The 23,181-nt window shown below is 43.3% G+C and overlaps 1 protein-coding gene across 4 annotated transcripts in view; it reads right to left on the bottom strand.

The window, feature by feature from the left end:
* GTF2E2 (general transcription factor IIE subunit 2) overlaps positions 1-23,181 on the bottom strand; it is a 77,762-nt gene that overhangs the window by 8,341 nt on the left and 46,240 nt on the right. For all 4 annotated transcript variants that reach the window (XM_072625493.1, XM_072625497.1, XM_072625495.1 and 1 more), the window contains exons 4-6: positions 14,047-14,154; positions 7,873-8,055; positions 4,112-4,205 (exon numbers count right to left, since the gene is read on the bottom strand). In XM_072625493.1, the coding sequence (XP_072481594.1) occupies positions 4,112-4,205; positions 7,873-8,055; positions 14,047-14,154 (385 nt within the window). The remainder of the gene's footprint in view (positions 1-4,111; positions 4,206-7,872; positions 8,056-14,046; positions 14,155-23,181) is intronic.

The raw sequence follows: 23,181 nt of genomic DNA, 5'->3' as shown, positions 1-23,181 counted from the left end.
CTGACAATGCTTCCATCTTTGATCTAAGTTGTTTCCCCCTGGGGACCGTGAGCTCTGAGGTTAGGAACCAGACTTCTGCCTTTCTTTGTATCCCCAGGGCCCAGCACAGTGCAGGACATTGAAAACACTTATGTGCTTGTGGACTGATTGACTGATACTCAAAAAGAACTTCCGGCCAAGAGTCCAAGGCAACATAGGGTTATCTTAAAGAAGACCACTGGCACTACTGGATCACATGCCATGGTGGCCTCTGCTTTCATAAAACATCTCCTTTTTTTCTTTTCTGAAAACCTTCTTGAGAGAGTTATTTCCTCCCCAAACTACTGCATTTCTGTATCTTACAGAAATACCAAAGAGAAGACAATCTGACTGATGAGAGAGCTAAGTAAGCTTTTCACCAGCACAGCTGTCATTCATGCCAAGGCCTGAATGTTCAGGGATGCCTGGGCCTCGTCCAGGTAGTGACCGGTACAGCTCACTCCTTTTGTTCCAGAGGTCCAGGTCTACAGTTAGCAAGGTCAGTTCACAAACTAGACAAAAATAAAACAACGAGCTTCCTTCTTTTTTATTCCAATATATCTTATACGAAGCCTCGGACTGCCAAATTATTCAGATTTGGACTTAGCCTGGGAACTTCGATGTTCCTCACAGGGTAACCCTAACCCTAAATCACTGACACAGAAGTCTAAGGCCAAGAGCCCTGTAAAACCAATGTGTGCTGTAGAAGGCCAGAGGGGCAGCAGTGGGATTAGGGGACTCACGAGACCAGGGGGCATTACCTTGAGGGGTCACCTCTCATCAAGAGACCTATGATGGAAGATATGATGGCAAAAGTAAATGACCCAAAAAGTATCTTCTAAATCTGAAATTCTGTATTTCTCAAATAACATGACTTGATGCCTTCCTGACCTGCTTCATAAAAAACTGTTCTCTAAACCAAGGAATAAACCTCATGTTTACTCAGTCCATTCAAACACGTATTAATTCCCTGTCCCCGTGAAAAGAACTGGGGCGCAACAAAAGGACAAATAATAGTGGGCACTTCCTCTCAAGGGGTTTATAATCTAGGAGAGGTATAGACCAGTAACGTGTGATGAACAGCACAGAGCAAGTGGAAGGAGGAAACAACTGATCCAGCAGAGCAAGAAAAGAGCCACCCCCCCGGGCCCTCCACCCCAGAGTCCCTCAGACACACAAGCTCAGTGCAGGCCCAGGGGACTTCTCGGGCACTGTTTCATTGTGTGCTGGCACCTTCCTGTAGGCGGGTTGAAAGCATGCCCTGTTAGACTAACTCCCAGCTATTTCATGCCTCTTGCCGCACTCATGAATGCGAAGTCCTTTCTCAATCATTCTCTCTGTTCCTGCTATGGGTTTTTTTGTTAGTTTGCTTTGTGTCCTGAGATCTTACTGAAGCACTAACTTAGCTGTCTCAGTTTCCTTGATGATTCTCTGCTAATTCTGTAATGGAATATAACTGTGCTATAAAGAAGGAGAGATAAGATGAATACAGAGAATCATGGGAAGACACAGGCCATGATGCAAAGCGAAATTAAGCTGAACTAGTGAAATACACAATGACTCCCACAAGGTAAATGGAAAGAACAGATAACCAAACTGAAAGCAATGACGTGATCCTCGCCTTCTTTCTAAAGGCAAGAGCCTAAAGGGGTCCGTTTGTCAGAGACAGGTGGGACTTGGCTAGCTTCTCTGAAGTGTCTTTAATCTGTTACCAGGAATGATTCTCTGGAGAGGGGGCAGGAGAGGCAGACATCTGAAAATGACGGTGATGTTAAAACAAAGGGCATCAATAAAATGTTTTCTAAAATACGTAAATGCAATGTCCCTTCAGAGCTACAGCATGTCCAGGTCGATAGAAAGCACTGAGCTAAGAATCGAGGCCAGGTGATCATGGACAAGTCGCTCCCAGAGACTGCTCCCCTATGTGAAACATGAGCATACTTATGGTGCCTGCCTCAAAAGGCTGTGCCAATTCCACCCCATTGGGGGATGGGCACTGGTGGCAGAGCAGGGGCCGGCACCCAGACAGTGGGGCTTCTTAGCGCCCAGGTGAGACATCTGAAAGCAGGGTGTGGCTGGTACAAGCGGGATGTCTGACACTAGGTATCTCCCTCCTCCCCCTTGTTCACTTATGTTTCACCAGGCTCTGGATAGGAATGGTGATGCTGCCACCTGCAGGTCAGAAGAGGGCCCACACCTGCCCAGATGCTCCAGGGATGGATGCATGCATGACTCAAGAAAGAGGATGGAGCCGGCTGTGGTGATGAAGATGCCCACCTTCCCGTGCCCTGGCAGATCAGCAGTGCCCAGGACTGACTGTAAAAGCTGAGCCGTGTGTTGGTGAACACAGCCTGAAAAACACAGTCCATGCTGGCCTGACGAATACCTCACAAGAATGAAAACAACAATGCACTTCTCTCCATATAGCCACGAGGGATCTTAGTGACCAAGCCAAAGATGGAGAAACTCACTGGTTATTTGTAAATTTACGTAAGGTAAAGGCCCATTCAAAGGGACACAGAATCTCATTACAGCAGAAGCTACGGGGAATGCCACTGTAGCACAAGAAATGTACTCGGAAGTACCCAGAGAAGCAGGGAAATATCTGCCAGAGCGGATGCAAAGCCAGCAGTGCCAAGAAAACAGCATGCTGCACCTGTGAACGATCCCAAGAGAAGGTGCAGACACAGCCCCAAAGAAGAGACAGAGCAAGCCAACGCCCAGAAAGAGCATGCAGATTTGCAGCATCTGTCCATACCGATTACTCAGATTTACTGATTTTTTTTTCCTTTCCTCTTTTTCTTAAAAATATTCTTTGCTCTATCAGAGGACCCTCTGGGGAGAAGGCAGAGGAACACTGGGAGAAATGCGGACGGTGTAAAATGTGAATATCAATAAAGGCGTACTGTGAAAAACAGAAATGCTGCATGCTGCAGAAAGGAAGACATCTGTTAACTAAGAACCTGGATGATGAGGTTTATAAACAACCAAGCGGAGGAGGGGGTGGGGACACCGCTCTGCCTTCCTAGTATTACTGCACTGGCATGAAATGGCAGGTTACTGAGAACAAAATTTGATTTGCTTTTCAAAACGCTGTGTCAGGAACAAAAAGTCTACCTGGTGGAATGCGTATTGTAGTTTTCTCGGTGCAAACAATCTTTTTGCCTTCTAATTAGCCAAGCACTTTGTGTGGAACAAGACAAAGTCACAAGTGGGTTCCTGAGAACCATTACTGTGGTATCTGTGAATGGTGATTCTACGGACATAGCACGATCCCTCCCTTTTCCGCCAAAGCCCCTCATCGTCATCATATTAAGGATTTCAAATAAAAATGGGGACCCCAGCTCTCTAACCTTGAGTGATGGAGTGGTGTGACCCCAAAACTGAACGTGTGAGCACCCCAAGGAGCCTGAAGCTTGGGCCCTGCACCTTGCCGCGACCCCTCACTCATCACAACAAAGGTGAGAAATAGCACATGATCATGGTTCTGTGGAAAAGTCTTAATGTTCATGACAAAGCAGTCCTGTCCTAAAGACGGTTCCCGACTCATCCTAGATGCTGTTCCCCTTCTTGAATGCCAGCCAGCAATCTAATCTTCTCTTATTTTTCTCCTCATGTCAGAGTATTAAAATATTTGTTGCAATCAAACTACCAAAACTAAAGTGACAAAGTCGCGCGTGTGACAAAAGGCAGGCAAAGAGAGTTGGAAGTGGGGGTCAAATGAGATCTAGGTTTGATCCCACTTCTAACAGGAGAGTCCATTAACCTCTGCTTGGCCCACCTACCCTGCAAGGACAGCGACATCTACACACCATCGGATGGTACCATCTGGGCAGGTGGCTGGGGGAAAGGGAGGGTGCAAGGCCCCCCATGACGACCTTCAAAACTTGACCCTTCCCCATCAGGCAGGTGACATGACTACAAAAGTGGTCACAATCATCAGGTGTGAAGTCTTGGGAAATGAGCAGCGCCCGGCAGCTGGAGGCATGTCCATCCGTGATGATGAAGACAACAGTACCAAACGTTATCAAACCCACCGGGGTCATGAAGCCCAACTCAGACCCTGGCGCCCCTTTTCCCACTGCTGACTTACCTTCATCCACAGTAAACTGACAGTTCTTATCATTGTAAAAAAGGATCTTCTTTTTGTCAGGACGTGTGACAAAGATGATCTGGTCCCCTAAGGCCTGTAATTTATAAAGACAGAGAAGTGACTCTCCTGCGCGCACACAATACACTGCCAATGCTACACCCACAGGAGCCACTACAAACATGCAGACAGATTTCCAGGGCTGAATCAAAAAACATAACAATTCTCTTCTTCAAAGACGAAACCAAGGTATTTATTCAGATACCAGAAAGCCGATTCCACCATGGTAACAGAAGCTTATACACATCACCGACATCCCCAAGCCTTCCCTCTATTAGGCTTCCCCCACAAACAAGCCTCCCCAGGCAATATTCCTCCCTCTCTCACTCATGCTAGCTTCTCTGCCTCAGCTCTGCCTCACTCACTTCATGCTCCCACCATGGGATCCATGTGACTCAGTTTCCATCACAGCAGTGAGCTGGGCCCAAGCTCAAAGCAGGTCACATAAGCCTATTAATGGGAGGAAAAGATCTTCCCATTCCATTAACATTACACACAGTGGTCATGGTGAGCAGTGATGAACTTCAATTCCAAGGCACCCATTGGTTTGAACACCACTCCCCTCACACCTTGTGTGTGTAGAGCTGACGGGGCCAGCAATCACACAAATCAGGATGGGGTGATGACAGTGAGAACCCAAAGGTCAGTCAGGATGCGGAGTCCTGAAAAGAAGGAGGCCCCAAGAGTCTAGGACCTCCTTGGACAAACAAGGGATGTAAACCTGGGGATGTTAAGAGATGTTGTCTGTTGTACAGACAACAACTATTGTCACAAAAACCCACGCTCAGCTCATATGGTACTAAGAGCAAAGAGAACACTGCCCAAGGCTTGAAGGCCCACAGAGCACACTCTACAAAGGCCATCTCATTTGATCAGTGCCCAAGGCAGCATTTGAACCCAGGTCTCTCCCCCCAACCCCAAGACCACGCTTTCTTCCATACTCTCTGAAAGGAGGTATCCTGACCCTTCCAAAGAGCTATGTGTCAGTGCCCTCCTCTGAAATTCACAGTACTGTATGGTAATGCAGACTACAACCTCTTCTTGTCTCAAAGCATCTGCACCAGAAAGCAACCACATGGAATCACCCCCAGAGAACAGCATGTTCGCTGGGGGGAACTCCCCTTAGGTCAGGAACATTTTGAAAGCTCTAAGACCTTCACGGGCTGGGAGACAGAGACCTTGCCCCCTGAGTGTGAACCAAAGTAGCTATTCCCCATGTGGCCTTAAGTAACCTTATGATGGGCCAGCACAATCCCCTTGACCTAGACTGACCAGTAACACCTTTTCCCAGGAGGTTCCAAGCATCTAACAGGCTTTCAGAGGCCAAGGGCCAAGGGAAGCTACAGGAGGAGGGCTTTGGCAGAGTGGTGCTGAAGAAATACCTATGCCATTATTCAAGATCCAAATGGATAAATGAGGCAAGTTTCAGAACCTGAGAGAATTTAAAAACAAGGAAAAAGCCCTTTGTGTTTACGACAGCTTTGAGACAGAGGCCTGGGGCTACTTTATATCTGCTTGCCCTTGGGGAGGTAGATTCCTCTTTCTGGGCCTCAGTTCCTCCCCTGTAATATGACGAGGTCAGACCTCCAAGGTCCTGTTGTTCAGTCATATCAGACTCTTCATGATCCTACTTGGGGTTGTCTTGGCAAAGATACCTGAGGTGTTGGCCATTTCCTTCTCCAGCTCACTTTACAGATGAGGAAACTTTGGCAAACAGGGTGAAGTGACTTGCCCAGGGTCCCACAGCTAGGAAGTATCTGAGACAGTATCTGAACTCAGGGTATTCCTATTTAGTCCTATTCTGCCTCAATCTATGCCCTTATGACATTCTAGACTTTTCCCTGGTGGCAGCGGCAGGAGATGACAGCCCAATTCCATGGACTTCCAATGAGAAGGACACAAAATGACCAAGCCCAGCTCTTCTCACGTCATCATTCCCCAAGGCTCCCATGGTGAGGGGAGCCAGCAATGCCGCGGGGCAGGGGGGAAAGGGGAAGGGTAGGAGAGAGGGACTGTAAGCTCTCACAAACTACATTTACCTCCTGAATCCACAGCTAGACTGCTCAAGGAGCTCCCTAAAAGAGTCTGTCCATGGCTCCAGTTATTCTCTTAAATCACCTTGCAAATTAGTTGTCTCTAATGGGTTTGTGACTTTGTGATAATTCTGCAAGAATCTTAAGTTTTGGCTTAAAACAAATTCTGTCAATAGCAATCTGATGTAAGCTTAAATTCTATAATCAGAATGAGCAAAATATGTGACAATTCAGGCCATCCATGGGCTTCCTTACAATGGAGACAGGAAGGAAGTCCAGATGTGACAGGGTGTGGCCATCTGTAGCACTCTGAATCCTGTGAAACACCTGCTCCCCCCAAACCCTCAGCCAGAAGAAATGCCAGTGCCAGAGCTGCTGCTTATGACAAGTCTAATGCATCCCCACAGGCTAGCTTCAGAGAAGTCCCAACCCCCAGGGGAAAGCCAGACCAAGAAACTCAGAAGGATGGTAGGATTCTAGAATGACAAAAGCAAGCTCTGGAGGCTACATAAAGATGTCTACTCCCTTGCCATCTCCACCACAAATGGATGCCAACTTTCCATTTTTTTTCTGAAACCAACAAGAGGATTCCGTCACAATCACAGATCACAATATGCTCAGCCATTCCCCAAAGGATGGACATCCCCTCCATTTTGTCACCACAAAAAGAGCTGCTGTAAACATTTCCAACATCTGGGTCCTTTTCCTTTTTCTCTGACCTCTTTGGCTACAGACCTAGGAGTGACTGCTGGGTCAAAGAGTCTGCATAGTTCCAATACTGTTCTCTAGAATGGATGGACCAGTTCACAGCTGCACCAACAATATGCTAGTGCCCCTATTTTTCCCCATCCCCTCTAGCATCTGTCATTTTCCTATTCTGTCAGGTTACCTGTCTGGTGGGTGTGAGGTGGTCCCTCGGAATTGTTCTGATGTGCATTTCTCTATTAGTGATTCAGAGTACTTGTTCAAATGACTATCAACGGCTTAGATTTCTTTATCTGAAAATTACCTGTTGTGCTGACCATTTAATCGATTGAATGGTTTTTCTTTTTATAAATTTGACTCACCTCCCTAGACATCAGTATCACTCTGATCGCTGAAAACTATCCAAGATCTCCACAGTGCCCACAGGATAAAGTCCAAATTCTTGGCCTTCTCTACCTGTCTTTGTTTCCCCATGGCTCCTTTCCATGAACTTGAATTCTAGCCAAACTGGTCTATTCAGACCTTTTCCACCTACCTCCAGTGTGATCCGCCCACTCCTCTAGGCCTGACTACTGTAACAACTCTGTCAGAGCCCAGAATAATGTAAATGGGGGTTTCCTCTAGCTAAGAACACATGCTCCCCAACTCCCCCTCCAGTTTCCCTCCAACACTAAGGGGCCAGAGCTCTCATTCTAACCAGCAGCACAGACTTGTGGCAAGAGGCAACTCTCTTGTGATCTGAGTATACTTCAGTCCTGGTGCAAGGGCTCAGAGTCATGAGCTTTCAGTGGTTCAGTGTTCCCTGTATAAAGGACATATCAGGTGTCTAGCATGCAGCTCTGTCACCACAATGGCCCCTGCTACCCCCCAGACTCCTGGCCACTTCCATGGAAGGGTGTTTAAAATCATAAAAACCAAAGCGTTCTCCATGTCTGGTGATCAAACACACGAGCACCATACAATTACCTTGATGGCTTTCTGTGCATTGGGCAGCCCCTCCTCAATGTCTTCTAGGAGGATCCCTCCCAAGCCTCTCTGGTCATGCTTGTCCAGGAGCCGAAGCAAGGCCTTCTTATCTTTAAGGTTGTACTTGGGCTTGAAGGTGTACTTCCCATCTACTACTTCAATTTTGGGGTTGTTGACTAGCGCCTGTAACAGTGACAGAGTATAAGCATGTGCAGTGTACACACCATTCAATAGCAGACTGCCTGGCACATGTCTGCAGGGGACCAGCCCACACCACTACTGCCTGGCAGTGCCCTTGCCCATATTCAGTAAGGAAGAATGAAAGATTCAAAATGGAGGCATCCCCAAGAACCCTGATGGTCAAAGGGAGGTATTTTTCACCCCATCTTCCCCACAAAGTAGGGTGCTGACCCTGGAATGCAAAACTAGGCAGCCAGCCTTCCCGAGTTATAGTCAAGTGGTACTAGCAGCTTTAGAAAAACCTAAGAAGAGTAGAGAGCTCTGGGGATCTCACTGATGGGGACACTCCCTCCAATCATGTAGATCACAACCCAATCTCATCTTCTAGTTTAGCAATGAATTAATTTAAATTTTAGTCTCCGGAGTCCAGTACCATCATTGGACACTATACTCCAAGGCCACGTCTTAGTTTAACACAAACTTAATTTCTCAGGCATTTGCCTTTCCGAGAGCAACCCTTTTTTCAGGGTCAGCAGGTAGGGAGTGGTCCTTCTAACACTCACCAGTTCTTGGAGTTCCTGTTCCAACACTGGATCAGATGTTTAAAAATTCAATTTTATTTTGTTTTCAGTTCCAGATTCTTCCCCTCCCCCTCCCTCCTCCCTCCTTGACTGAGAAGGCAAGAGATACAAAGTCCATTACAAATGTGCACAGTCAAGCTAAAAGATTCCTGCATTAAACATTCCTCTACCCTCCTCCCACCCAGTCTACACTGAGTCCACCAATTCTCTCTCTGGAGGTGGGCAGCATTTAATACTGAGTCCTCTAGAGTTATGGTAGGTCATTGTGTGGATAGCTACTGAGCCTTTCTCAAGTTGATTCTCTTTACAATACTGCAGTTTCTGTTATCCCAGTTCTGCTAATTTTACTACTTTGCATCAGTTCATACAGGTCTTCCCAAGTTTCTCTGAAACAATCCCCTTCATCATTTCTTATAGCACAAAAGCATTCCATTACAATCATATACCATAACCTATCCAGCTATTCCCCAATTGACGGGCATCCTCTTCATTTCCAATTCTTTGCCACGACAAAAAGAGCTGGAGTGTATTGCTGGATCAAAGGGTATGCGTAATTTTTTAGCCCTTTGGGCATAGTTCCAAATTGTTCTCCAGAATAGCTGGACCACTTCACAGCCCCTCCAACAATGTGCTAGCTCCCTATTTTCCCTCAGCCACTCTAGCATTTGTCAAATTCCTTTTTGATCATCTTAGCCAATCAGATGGATGTGAGGTGGTATTTCAGAGTTGTTTTAATTTGTGTTTGAGAGCACTTTTTAAGATATGATTACTGCTAGCTTTTTAATGCTCCTCTGACTACCACCTATTCATATCCCCTGATCAATTCTCTTATAAATTTGAATCTGTTCTCTATAAATCTTTGAAATGAGACCATCATCAGAGAAGCTCACTGCAAAGATATTTTCCCTCAGTTTCCCGCTTTTCTTCTAATTTTATACATATTGGATATTTTTATACAAAACCCTTCTAATTTTATATAATCAAATATTACTCATTTTATGTCCTGGGAGCCTCTGCCTCTTGTTCAGTCGTGAACTCTTCTTTTTCACAGATCTAAAAGCAATTTCTTCTCTGCTTCACTAACCTGCTTATAATATTCCCCCTATCAAAATCATACACCCATTTTGAGTTTATCTTGTACATACATTGTGAAATACTAGTCTATACTTAGTTTCTGCCAGGCTTCTTTCCAGTTTTCCCAGCAGTTTTTGTTAAATTGGGAGTTCTTACCCCCAAATCTGGGATCTTTGGGTTTATCAAACACTAGGTTACTGCAGTCATTTTCTTCTGTATATTTTATAACTAATCTGTTCCAATGATCAACGACTCTTGTTCTTATCCAGGACCAAACTGTTTCAATGACTCTGGCTCTGTAATACACTTCTGAGATCCAGCAAGGCTAGCCCCCAAACTCTGCATGTTTTTGCACCGATTCTCCACAGTCTTGACCTTTGAGGTATGGTTAATGCAGGAATCTTTTGGCTTGACTGTACACATGACCTTGAACCTTTCGTTCTTCTAGATGTTTTTTGTTATTAATATTTCTAGTTCTAAAAAGTAACTCTTTGGCACGGCCCTGAATAAGTAAATTAATTTCAGGAGTGCTGTCTTTTTTATCACATTGTCTTGGCTTACCCAGGCATAATTGATATTTCTCCAATTCTTCAGATGGCTTTATTTGCATGGAGTTTTATAACTGTTTCTATAGCTCCTGGGTGGGTCTTGGCAGGCAGGCCAAGATTTGGCCTCAAACGATTTGTACTTTCTACAGTTCTTCCTGTCGGGCTTTGTTGGTAATAACAGAAATGGTGACCGTTTATTTGCTACCCTCAATTTTGCTGAAGCTGTTGATTGTCTGATTAGATCTGGAAATACACCACCATGTCGCATCATCCACAGAGAGTGACAGCTTTGTTTCCTCACTGCCTATTTTTATTCCTTCGATTCCTTTTTGTCTCACTGCTCTCTGTGTACACACACCTATATACATGCATCACTTCTATCACAATACTGAATTCTATAAAGCCTCTAGTTTATCCCCATTACCAATGTTTGCTTCCTTATGATTTTAAGGAAAGCTTTGTCTTTTCCTATGCCTTCTAGTGTTTTTTAACAGTAACATATGTCGTATTTTGTCAAAAGTTTTGTCCGTATCTACTGAAATAATGTTTCTGTTGTTTATAGTTATCATAAATTACACTTATAATTTTCCTAATGATGAATCAGTCCTGAATTCCTGATAGAAATCCAGACAATTCATAGTGTATGATTTTTGTGACATAGTGTTGTAACCTTGCTAGCAATTTATTTAAACATTTCGTATCAATATTCATTAGGGAAACTGGTTGATAGCTTCCTTTCACTGTTTTAACTCTCCCTGCTTTAGGCATCAAGACAATATTTGTGCCATAAATATAATTTGGTAGGCCTCTTTCACTTATTTTTTAAAAACATTTATGCAGTATAAGAATTAATTGTTTTTAAAATGTTTGGTAGAATTCACTTGTAAAGGTATCCAGTCCTGAGTTTTGTTTTGGAGGGAGCTCAATTTAGGGTTTAATTTCTTTTTCCAAGATAGGGTTATTTTAAGTATTCTGTTTCCTGTTCTGGTTATCTGGACAATTTTATATATTTGTAAATGTTCATTAATTTCATTTAGATTGTCAGTTACACTGGCATATAGTTGGGCAAACTAGTTCCTAGTAACTTTTTACTTCTTCATTCATTGTTAACATATTTTTTCATTTTTGATATCAGTAATTTGCTTTTCTCCTTTCTTTGATTTTCAGGACTTCTATTTCTGATGTTTATCTGAGGGCTTTTAACTTGACTGTTTTTCTGGTATTTTAATCGTACATCCAGTTCACTGGTCTGCTTTTTCTCTCCTTTGTTAATGTAAGCATTTAGAAATATAAATTTTCCCCCAAGTACTGCTTTGGTTGTATCCCACACATTTTGGTATGATTTTTTTTCATTATTATTTTCAAATGAAATTATTTCTTTGTTTTTGGACTCATCTACTCTTTAAGGAGATACATTCAATATTCCTGCTTTTACACATTTTAAAAAGGATTTTTAAGCCTTCATATGTGATTTATTTGTGAAGCTGTCATGCTCAGATGTGAGATAGGTATTATCCTTTCTACTTTTATTCAATATTCTCCAGGGGTCTAGCACGGCTAACTTCTCTAAAATTTTACTTATCTTCTTTCTGATTTATTTTTGTGGTCAGACTTATCCACATCAGAGAGAGATGAGAGAGAACTGAGGTTCCCCATTAGTATAGTTTTAATGCTTCTATCTTCCTGTAATTAAAATTAAGTTTTCCTTTAAGAATTTACATGCTATGCCATTCACTGTCAATGGCACATTTTAGATAAATGTAGCTTCCCTGTTTCTCTCTTTTAATTAGGCCTATCTTTGCTTTGTCTGAGATCATGATTGCTATCCCTGCCTTTTTTACTCTAACTGAAGCACAGTAAATTCTGCTCCAGATCCTTCTTTTCACTCTGTGTGTCTCTTGTAAACAAAATATTGTTGAATTCTGGTTTCTAATCCATTCTATCTTCTTCCACTTTATGGGTGAGTTAATCACATTTACAGTTAGAACTGCTGACTGCATTCCCTCCATTCTATTCTCCTATGCCTTTCCTTCCTTTTCTCCCTGTTCCTTCTTTGAGTCTGCTTTACTTCTGGCTGCTGCCTCCCTTCACCTACCCTTTTCCTCCCTTTTATGCCTGTTTTTCCTCTCCTTCTCATTTCCTTGCTGGCAAGATATATTTCTGAATCTAACTGTGTACTGTTCCCTTCTTAAGCAGCTCAGATGAGGGGGAGGCTTAGGCACCTTCTGCTCCCAGTCTCCTTCTTGCACGCACTTCTCTTTGGACACCACATCGACGTGAAGTTTTCTTCCCCTCCCCATGTATTCCTCTCTCCCATCTATTTCCTTTTTCTTGAGATAATCCAAACACAACAGAATCATATCCGTATCTTTAATTAAACTCACTCTATGACCTCTGGTGATGAAAAAGGTCTGAGAAGTTACATGCATCACCTCTCCACGTAAGAAAGTAAAAACCTTTAACCTTGTTTAGTCCCTTATGAGTTCTCTCTTTTATGCTTCCCTTGACTCTTGTGTTTGAATGTCAAATTTTCTTTTTAGCTTTGGTCTTCTCATCAGGAATGAGTGAAAGTCCTCTCCTGCTTTACATATACACTTTCCCCTTGTAGGATTATACTCAAATTTTGATGAGCAGATTGTTATTGGTTGTATACGCCTAGATCCAAGGCCTTCAGGAATATTATATTCTAAGCTCTCTGCTCCTTATAGTAGTGGCTGATAAACCCTGTGTGATCTTTACTATGGGTCCTCAATACTTGAATTCCTTCTTCTTGACTACTTGGAGCAGTTTTTCCTTGACCTAGAGCTCTGGATTTTAGCTATATTTCTGTGAATTATTTAGCTATATTTCTATGAATTTTGATATTTGAGGTTTGTTTCAAGAGTGGCTGGTGGACTCTTCAATTTCTACTTTGTCTTCTGGTTCTAAGAGATAGAGGCAAATTTATGATTTCTTGAAGTATGATGTCTGGACACTCATAGCTTTCATGTAGTTCAGGGATTCTTAGAATCTCCTCAATGTTTTCCAGGTCAGTTGTTTCCCTATGGCATATTTCACAATTTATTCCATTTTTTTCAGTATTTGCATTCATTGTTATTATTTCTTAATGTCACATGAAGTCATTAGTTTCCACAAGGCCAATTCTAACTCTGAGTGATTTTCTTCAGTAAGTTTTTCTCTCTCTTTTTCCAAGCTACTCATTCTCTTTTCCTATTTTCTTCCCTCCATCCTGCCGTTTTTCCCATTCTTTTCTCCACTGCTCTCACTGGGTTTTAAAAATCATTTCTCAGTTTCTTCTTTAGCTCTTCTAGGGTTCTTACTGGGCTTGTGTCCCAGCTGCGTGTCCCCTCTGAGGCTCTGCATGCAGTTTTCTGAATTATTCTCTTCAGTGTTTACCTTGAGCCCCCTGTCACCACAAGAGCACTTCTGGGTAGGGTTCTGTTTGCTTACTCTAGTAGTCTGTTTATCAAACGAAGAGCTAGTAACTTTTTCTCAGCCTTTCTCCTACGTCTCACGTGTATATTATCATATATCATATTATTATAGCATGTATAGTCTTTATCATAGCATCATAGCTCAGAACTTAATATAGAGGAGACTGAAGATTACATGACAACTGCAGACAACTTCAATATTTATTTACCAATAACCTTTGAAATGCACCCCACAGAAAAACCAACATTTATTTCCAGAAAAAAGCAAAAATGTGTACAAAAAGCACCCATTTGTTTATGTCAAGGATTTCCCATTTCTGTTTCTGACTCCTTTTCACATAACCCTGCTCCACTCACCTCAGACATCAGCCATTGTTTCTGCTTAAGCCCTATGTCCAAATGCTGGGTTTCATCCAAAATTTCTTCTAAAGTCAGTGGGTGGGTATCACCTCTCTGATGTCGGGTCTGAAGGGACAAAGGAAAAAACAACTTGAAGTACTTGATGTACTCAACAAGAGCCATCTACTGGACTTTTTTCACCAACTCAACAACAATGTATAACCTTTACTTATCTAACACATCATGGCCTTACTGAGTGCCTACACCCATATCACAGCCATAAGGGATGTCTGCCTAGGGAAGGGAAGCGAGCAATGAATTAAAAAAAAAGGAAAACTACTCACTCTTTGACCATGGAGTGAAAGACTCTCCACAATTGGCTCTAAAAGTCAACCAAATGAATGAGAAAAGTGGAATGAGTATGGATTTGAGATCAGAGACACTGAGATGAAATAGGGCTGGCTGTTTAACCAATGTATTCTTTATTCTTGAGAGCAATACAGGCGGGGAGGAGTTTTACCAACACAGAGAAGCTTAGGGAATCAAGGAAAGGAATAATGATGGCAAGAGAAGGAAGGAAAAGCGAGTTTCGATCAATCACAACACCAACTAGATGCTAGCTCTGGGAACACAAAAATCTGTTTCCTGCCCTCTAAAAGCTTACATTCTAAAAGAGAGGAACAATACATATGGGAAGGGGGGCCAAGAAAAGGTGTTCTGTTCTGCTAAGTCACACAAAGCCCCGAGGAGTGACCTATACGATCTTCCCAAAAGGTCACAATGGCAGTCACAACTCCATTATTGTCCCCAAAGCAAGTGGCAGACGAAGCGGGTGGAAAATCAAACTGAAATATTGGGGAGGATTTTAAAATCTTGAACATGGGAGCAGAACTTTTGGTCTCTAGGAACATCAGCTAGCAGATATATATATATACATACATATGTGAGATGTGAATCTACCTCTAACACAAATTTTATATTATAGAAGTGTACATATCTATACAATCTATGTCTTAACATCCATATATACATGCATATATAGGTATTTTATGTATGTACGTATCTATATCTACATGCAGATATAGATAGAGACATCTATAGGTGTGGATGTGAGATACACACACAAAATATCTAGGAGGAAGGCCCAATGAATAAAAGTCATACATTTATGAAGGCCCTTCTCTGTCCCAGGCCTTGGGAGTACAAAGAAAGGCAATGCCATAGTCTCTGCCCTTAAGGAGCTCATACCACCCTTAACCATGTCTTCGCTAACCCTCATACCTCCAAAGAACCACATCCAACTCTCTGCACACACCAGGAAGAAACGGTGCACTGAATTTCAGCTAGAAATAGAACCAGGGCTCCTGAATCCCAACGCAGGGCCCGTCCATTCTACCACTCAGCCAAGAGCATTCGATTAGTAGACAAAGTTACTGCCACTGGAACTGACCAACATTTAAGCAAAAACCAAACAAGAACGCCAATTTATTCAGAACAAGCCAGCCAATGAGAAGAAAATGTGCTATCCTGGTCAGATCTCTAGCACTGAAGGGACCCAAAGGGCTAGGGTTTATAAAGTGGCCTTAATACCAAGACTGTAAAATTCCACAAGATGGAGATGTTTCCCCATCCAAGGAGCCAACTCCAGTGATTCTAAAGCCCATGATCCCCTTCTAATGGTAGGAAATTAGGTGTTTTCTTCATTGAAATTGAAAATACAAGATTTCATGAACCCCAGTGATCTTTCCAGCCCTTTATAAAAACAATTTTGTTGACAGTAACCCTTTTCTCTTACCGTGGGAGCTGCACATTTTACTGGTTTAATAACCTTGATATTAAACGTCAATAAAGCTAGTTAAATCTTTGTTCCTTCGTACTTACATTCAAACTCTTTAATACATAAGCTCTTTGAGGGCAGGGACAAGTAAAGTCCCTATTTGTCTTTTTGTGCCCAATATCTAGCCCAGTGCTAGGAACAGAATGGGCACTTTCTGTGTTCTTCTGGATACTCACTCCCCTGACAGATTTGGGGAGCAGACAGATATCAGCTGTTTTGTTACAGGAATTTTGTTTTTCTTCATGTCAGTGGATGCTGGGGCAAGCAGATGGGAGAGAAACTGGATGTGCATTACTGGGGAGAAAAAACTTAATTAAAAAATTAAAACCCAAACCCCAAAGAGGTCTTTTTTGGAGCGCTGCTTCAGAAAAGTGCTAAGAAGCGTTTCTGCATCCCCTCTTGCATCCGTGTGGCACTGTCTCCACTGCCAGCACCTTCCGGTCTGAATCACTCTTCTGCCTCAATGTGTTCAGTCTTCATTACGACTTACCAGTATATACTGAATGCCCACTATGTGCCAAGCACTATAAAAAAGCAAACTGTTCTTGCCCTCACAGAGCTGACAGACATCTTGTTGGGGGAAACAACACGAGACAAATTGTGGAAACATATTAAAACACTCTTTTCTTGTTCAAGTAAAAAGATGAAGAAATAACAACTTCTCTACCCCAACATGTCTTCCAGTTTTTCTCCTTGAGACTCTACATCTCCCCGCACAGTCCATTAAAATACTTGTAAAAAACTACTCTAAACAAATTCTAGAGCTGCAGAAGCCACAAAATGGCAGAGTGAAAGAGATTTCCAGTCCAAGACAAGCTGGAAGGCTGACAGGAAAGGCCTACGACACCAGGCTCAGAGTGAAGCGCAGCCCAGCCTTGGCCATGCATTACGGACAGGACCAGAGCAGACTTCAGGGTGTGGAATCACAGGTAGCAACTGCAGTTCCCAGATTTCTCAACTCACAAATGCCAAAGACAGCCTCAAAGGTCAGTAAGAAAGCTCACCTGGATGAGAGGGGAGTATTGTCTGACCCTGACCCCCAGGGCAGCGACAGGAATATCCACTTTTGGAGCCCTCATCCTCAAGACCCCAGGGGAATTGAGCTGTTGATCTGAGTCTCAGTTCTGAGTGGCACTCCTGGGGTGAGGAAGAGCACTGGCATGGTGAAGCTGATGGTGACTACTCCCAGATCCAGGACAGAAGAAAATGCTTATAGTTGCTCACAGAGCAGGGCACAGGCCAGGAGAGGAGTAAACTCCTTTCCCATGATTGTGCCACTTTGGAGAAACTGAGAACTTACAGGTCCCAAGGGTATACCCTACATTTGACAAAGGACTCAAAAGTCAAGTAACTGACTGAGAAAATGCCTAAAAAAAAGGGAAAAAGCAAGACAATAGAAGGTTACTTTCTTGGTGAACAGGTATTTTCTTCCATCCTTTCAGGTGAGGAAGAACAAAGCACACCATTAGAGGAAGACATAAAAGTCAAGGCTCCTGCATCCAAAACCTCCAAAAAAAAATATCCAATGGTCTCAGGCCATGGAAGAGCTCAAAAAGGATGTTGAAAATCAAGTAAGAGAGATGGGGCAAAAACTGGGAAGAGAAATGAGAGCAGTGCAAGAAAATCATGAAAAGTGAGTCAACAGCATGCTAAAGGAGACTCCAAAAAATGATGAAGAAAGTTAACACCTTTAAAAATAGACTAACCCAAATGGCAAAAGAAGTCCAAAAAACCAATGAGGAGAAGAATGTTTTAAAAAGCAGAATTTGCCGGAAAAGGAGGTTCAAAAACTCACTGAAAAAAATAATTCTTCAGTTTTTTTCCTTGAGGAAATGGTCCTGACAGTGAAGAACACAAAATGAAGGCCCAGGAAGAGTACAGTTGGCCTAGTTGAGTCCACAGCCCACCTAACTTGGCCCTAGGGCTCACATCTAAGGAATGTGTGCTCTCTCTCCTTCACAAAGATCAGGGCAGGACACAGGAAGGAAGCCCTTGCAAATCCAGAGTCGAGGGGTCAAGGAGGAATCCAGCTGCCCCACAGATTTTAGTGCAAGATTAAGTGAAAATTATTATTCTTACAATGGAGATGACTTAAATTGTGCTTTGTAATACACACTGTAACGTTTCCCTTGCACAAGACTCCTATAAATATGACTTCAAATGGTCTTAGGAAAGAGAGATTAGAGTTGGAGGGAGTGAGGAGAACGAGATGGTAGTACGAATAGTTCTTACTCTAAGACAGAAATGCTTGGTTTCAGAATATTAAATACATGTGCTTCTCCAGACTGGTACCTAAAAGGCAAGGTATAATATTAATTATTTTTTTCCCTCAACAGCTCTGCATATGCAAAGTACAAGAGGGAATTTTTGGAAGCCTTTACAGGAAGAAGGATAAGAAATGGCTTCCCACCAAAGGTAGTGCTTGCCTGGGTAAGGTAAGGTTTGAGAATGGGCTTCACAGGTGAGGAAGAGGAATTTGGATGAACCTCAGAATGGGGGAAAGTGAACAACAGGGCAGGAAAGGAGTACTGGGTGCAGGCTGTGAAGGACTTTCAGTGCCCTTTAGAGAACTTGGGGTGTCATGGGGCAGATACACAATTTGGTAGTTGAGTGGAGGATGCAGTCCTCTATAGGGCAAGGACTATGGAAGGCCCACTGCACCTGTCCCAGGGAGAAATGGTGAATGATGGAGGTGGCCCCATGAGGAGAAATGGGGGGATGCATGGGAGAGAGGCCATGCGTGGAGAACAGACAATGAACTGGGTCTGTGGGGCCGGAAGAATGAAAGGTTGGTGATGACTCTGGTCACCAACCTAGCAAACTAGAAGGAAGGTAACTAACTTGACAAAAACAGGAACTGATTTAGGGTCCAAGATGAGTTTGCTTTTAGACGCTGAGCCTGAGACACACTGGAGCCATACAGTCTGAGACAGTTAATTGGCAGCTTGTTACCGGGGAATGCTCTTGGTGTGTTTGGGGGTGGGAGCAGTAGCTGGGAAGGTGCTAACAATAATGATGTCCCCCAAAGAAAAGAGCCCCTGACTTTTTAAAATGTGCAGAAAAGAAGGTTCTGAAAAAGGGAGATAAGTAAGACAGCTTTGACACTAACACGCTGAATTTATTATGCACCCCAAACCCCCAAGCTATGTGTAACAGGGACTTGCAGCTTCACATACAATTCTTATTATATTTGCATATGGAAAGTTTATGTTCATTTATATCAATTGAGTTCAGAATAATGAAAAATGCAAACTAAATTCCTGGAAAAGTTAGAAGTTTCCAGGAAGCCAGTGGGCCTGGTGTGTAGAAAAGAAGATATCTAGATTCTACTCAGAAGAGGAGGATATAGATCAGGAAGCTATTGGTATAGTGGTGATCATTAAATTCAGTGAGGGAAGTTAGAGGGTACAGTGGATAGGAGTTCTGATCCTGGAATCAGGAAGGCATAACTTCATATTCAGCCTCAGACACTGACTAACTGTGGTCAAGTCACTTAACTGCAGCCTGCCTCAGTTTCCTCCTCTGTAAAATGAGGATAATACCTCATAACAACCCCAGGGTTGTTGTGAGAGTGAAATGTTTGTACTGTGCTTTGCAAACCTTAAAGCATTGTACAATGCCACTTCTTCCTTCTTGTTATTCTTAACAGGCCTTTATCGGGTCATCCAAAGAGCAAATAAGAGGTCCCAGGAGAAATGCCCTCCTGAAGAGGAGAGGAGCATATTTGGATTTAAAAGCAATGAAAAAAACAATAAATACAGGGTATAGGGGCCAGAATGAAACCAAACATAGCAGTCACAATACATTTTAACTCAAATGTTCTTGGATTAATTTCTCAGGCATGCAAAGTCCCCATCAGCATGTTTGGGTGTGCTGGTCTACTAACTAGTTCTTTTTCCTCCAGAGTGATTTCATAAAGGTTGTCCTAAATTTGCCCATCATTCTCATACTTGCCAGTCCTAATGGTTTTCAGTAGTTCACTTCATCAACGAAGTATTACCATCACTCCTCTCACTGGACAGTAAGACTGCTCCCAGCCTGGTGCAATGCCAAGGATGCCACCATGAAGATCTCTAAAACCAGTGTTTCTGCTCATACCTTGGGAGCATAGTCTCAAGAATGAAATGGACTCAGAGTAGGATTTTAATAATGTTACTTGTTCACCATCAAATTTTCTTAAGAAGATTCTAAAGTTTAAATTGCCATTAGCATTAGATTTCATAGCTTTTAATTATTTTCGTGAATTTGGTGAATTGAGACGACATTTAATTCAATCCAAGTCGGCCATGTAGGAGAGCAGCCAATCAGTCAAGAGACACCTACTATGTGCCAGACATTGGGAGACACAAAAAGGGCAAAAAAGACAGGCCCCTTCCTCAAGGATCTCCCCACCGACTAGGGAAGTGAAACCAAAGGAATACTGACTAACTTGTAGAGAGGCAGGGGAGCAAAGGAGGCCCTCTGTGGCTCTCTTTTGGGAAGGCAGAGGGGAGGAGGGACTGTCTCTTCCCAGCTTCCTGGCGGCCCCTGGACCTTCACTGGAGGCCACAGCTGTTAACTGTGGGGATGCATCCTTCCAGCTTGGTGCCAGGCCATCCTCTCTTCTCCCTCTACACTCTCTCACTCGGTGATCTCACCAGCCCCCATGGATTCATGCTAATGAGTCTCAGATCTCTTTGTCCAGTGGTAACATCTCTCCAGTACTGAAGCTTACCTACAGCATATCAGACATCTCAAACTGGATCTTCTACAGACATCAAAGTCAGCACATCCCAACCTGAATTCACTGCCTCTCCCTCAAAATTCCTATTCTCCCCACATCCAGTAAACTCTGAAGTCAGGACACCCGACAGTGAACCTGACACTTGGCCAGGAGTCAGGAAGACCTCAGAAACTTATCAGCTGTGACTCTGGGCAGGCCACGTCACAGTCTGCCTCAGTTTCCTCAGCTGTTAAATGATGATAACAGCACCTCCCACCCAGGGTTAGTGGAAGGCTCCAATGAGATCCCACTTGTAAAGCTCTTAGTACAGTGCCAGGCCCTCATCACCTCACTACGCCTGGACTACTGTGATAACCTATGGTGGGTCACTTCCAGCCCACTGGCCATTCACCTGTCAAAGCGATCTTCCTTAAGGCAGGTCTGATTACAGGACTCCTCTACTCAATAAAGCCCAAAGGCTCCTCATTACCTCCAGGATCAAAAACAAAATGTTCTGTTCCATGTTCAAAACCCTCCATAACATAGTCCCTTCCTACTTTTCCATTCTTCTTACACGTCATGCCCTCTCGGCCCACCCTGGCCCCCACATACTCTATGATTTAGCAGCATTGCCTGGGACACTTTCCCTTTCTCCTGGCTTCCTTAGAGACTCAGCTACAATCCTACCTTCTTTCTGTAGGAGGCCTTTCCTGGTACTCTCCTCTCTCAGACTCCCTTCCACCCACTCTGTATCTGTCTTCTCTGTACCTGGAGATTGATATGTCTCCCCAATTAGAGTAGAAGGGAGTTTCTGGAGGGTGGCAGTCCTGTTCCTGGCTTCTTTTGTATCCTCAGCACAATGCCTCTCATTTTGAAGGCACCAACTGGCTGACTAGGGCACAAAGAGAGAAGGCAGAAGGAGGGCCATGTCCTAGGGAACAGACAGTGAGCATATTGGGGGGGGGGGGGGGAGGGGGCATGGGCAGCGGAGATGACAGAATGCAGCCAGACACCTCCAAGATATAATTTTGGTGACTGGAACGATTGAATTTGCATCCCTCTCATGACCAGAGAGGACGAACATTTTGACTTTGTTGAGAGATTCTTCATAATGGATCCTCTTCCTGAAAATTATCTGTTTACTAATTTTAGATTGCTTTCATATGAGTGGGACCTTGGTTAGTTTTTAAACAGCTATTTTTTATTATAATTTTTATTGTAATCAAGTTAAAGTCTTCTAACCTATTATTAATGATTCCCTCTATTTGTTGAATGGGAAACAAAAATTGTCCCTCCCCCAACGGAAAGTACATACATATATTATTCTGTTGTCAGAAGACTTAGACAAAACTTATGTCCCTTGATTACATTAACTATATTTCTGGTTTATTTTCTCAGAATTTTAATTTTAAATCTGATCAACAAACAAAAATAAACACTTTCCAATACAGAAAGCAGAAAAAGAAAAATAGATGAGAAACTTCACATCTCTAGCACACACAGCTTGTTTTTAAATAATATGTAACCAATTCAGCCTGTCAATTCCGAAGCTCCCAGCCTATCTGTCCCACTCTGTTTGAAGCAGAATCTATCAGAGGGAATATGAAGTGAGATGTTCAGGAGGCTGCATCTAGCAATACAATGGAGAGCAAGGCGGGAAATTCAAACTGGAAACAGGGCATAAAAGGCTCACATTGGTCTGAACAATGGTAGCAATCCATTAGGAACAACTCGTTTATTCAGGTGGAATGAATGTAAAAATTAATCAAAGCTTTCCTGATTTCACAAGTGAAATGTTTGTGTAAAGAGAGTATGTTTCTCACACCTGTAATCTGATTAAGTTGGATGCTTCCCAATTCAGTGCATTTACACCAAGTACTGATAATGTTTCACTGTCTGCTGCCCTCAAGCACAAGGTAATTTCCTGTGGTCTCCTTTACCTCTGCTCCTCTATTCTGACTGTGGCCTTGTCTGAGTTCACCAGGAGCATGAATTCTGCTTCGGTTCTCATTTTAACTCTGTGTAGAGCTTTGTTTCAAAGGCAGAAAAGATATATTTCTTCCAATCCATTTGCTGCCCCTGCTTTGAAGGGTCAGCCCATCGCATTCATTCCTCATTATGATTACTCTGAGAATTTCCTGGGGGCGGAGCCAAGATGGTTGAGTGAGAGCACACACTCACCTAAGTTCTACAACAAACTCCTCCAGATGTCTCTAAAAAGAGAATCTGAACAAATTTTAGAGTGGCAGAATCCACTAGAAGACAGAGTGGCATATTTACAGCCCGGAAGGTCAATGGGAAGGATATGCTGTGCAGGGCTGGAGGAGCACAGAGCACACAGGCTGGATCAGTGCAGACCATTCCCCCCCACCCCCCACAGCAAAGCCGAGCAGGAAGCAAGAAGCAGAAGCGGCAATGTGGATCCTCAAACTTATCAGCACAGGACCAGAGTCCAGCAGAACTGGGTGAGAGAGCAGCGGTAGACCCCCATAACAGCAGCAGCCACTCCTGAGACTACCAGCCTGCAGATTAAATGTACGTCAACTACTTGAACTTGCGGAGGGCCGAGTGATCTGCAAGTGCTATCCCCCTCTCCCCTTGTTGCCCTTGAAAA

Source organism: Notamacropus eugenii, chromosome 7 (assembly GCF_028372415.1).
Source record: "Notamacropus eugenii isolate mMacEug1 chromosome 7, mMacEug1.pri_v2, whole genome shotgun sequence".
Lineage (NCBI taxonomy): Eukaryota > Metazoa > Chordata > Mammalia > Diprotodontia > Macropodidae > Notamacropus > Notamacropus eugenii.
This window is presented reverse-complemented; position numbering and strand designations above follow the sequence as displayed.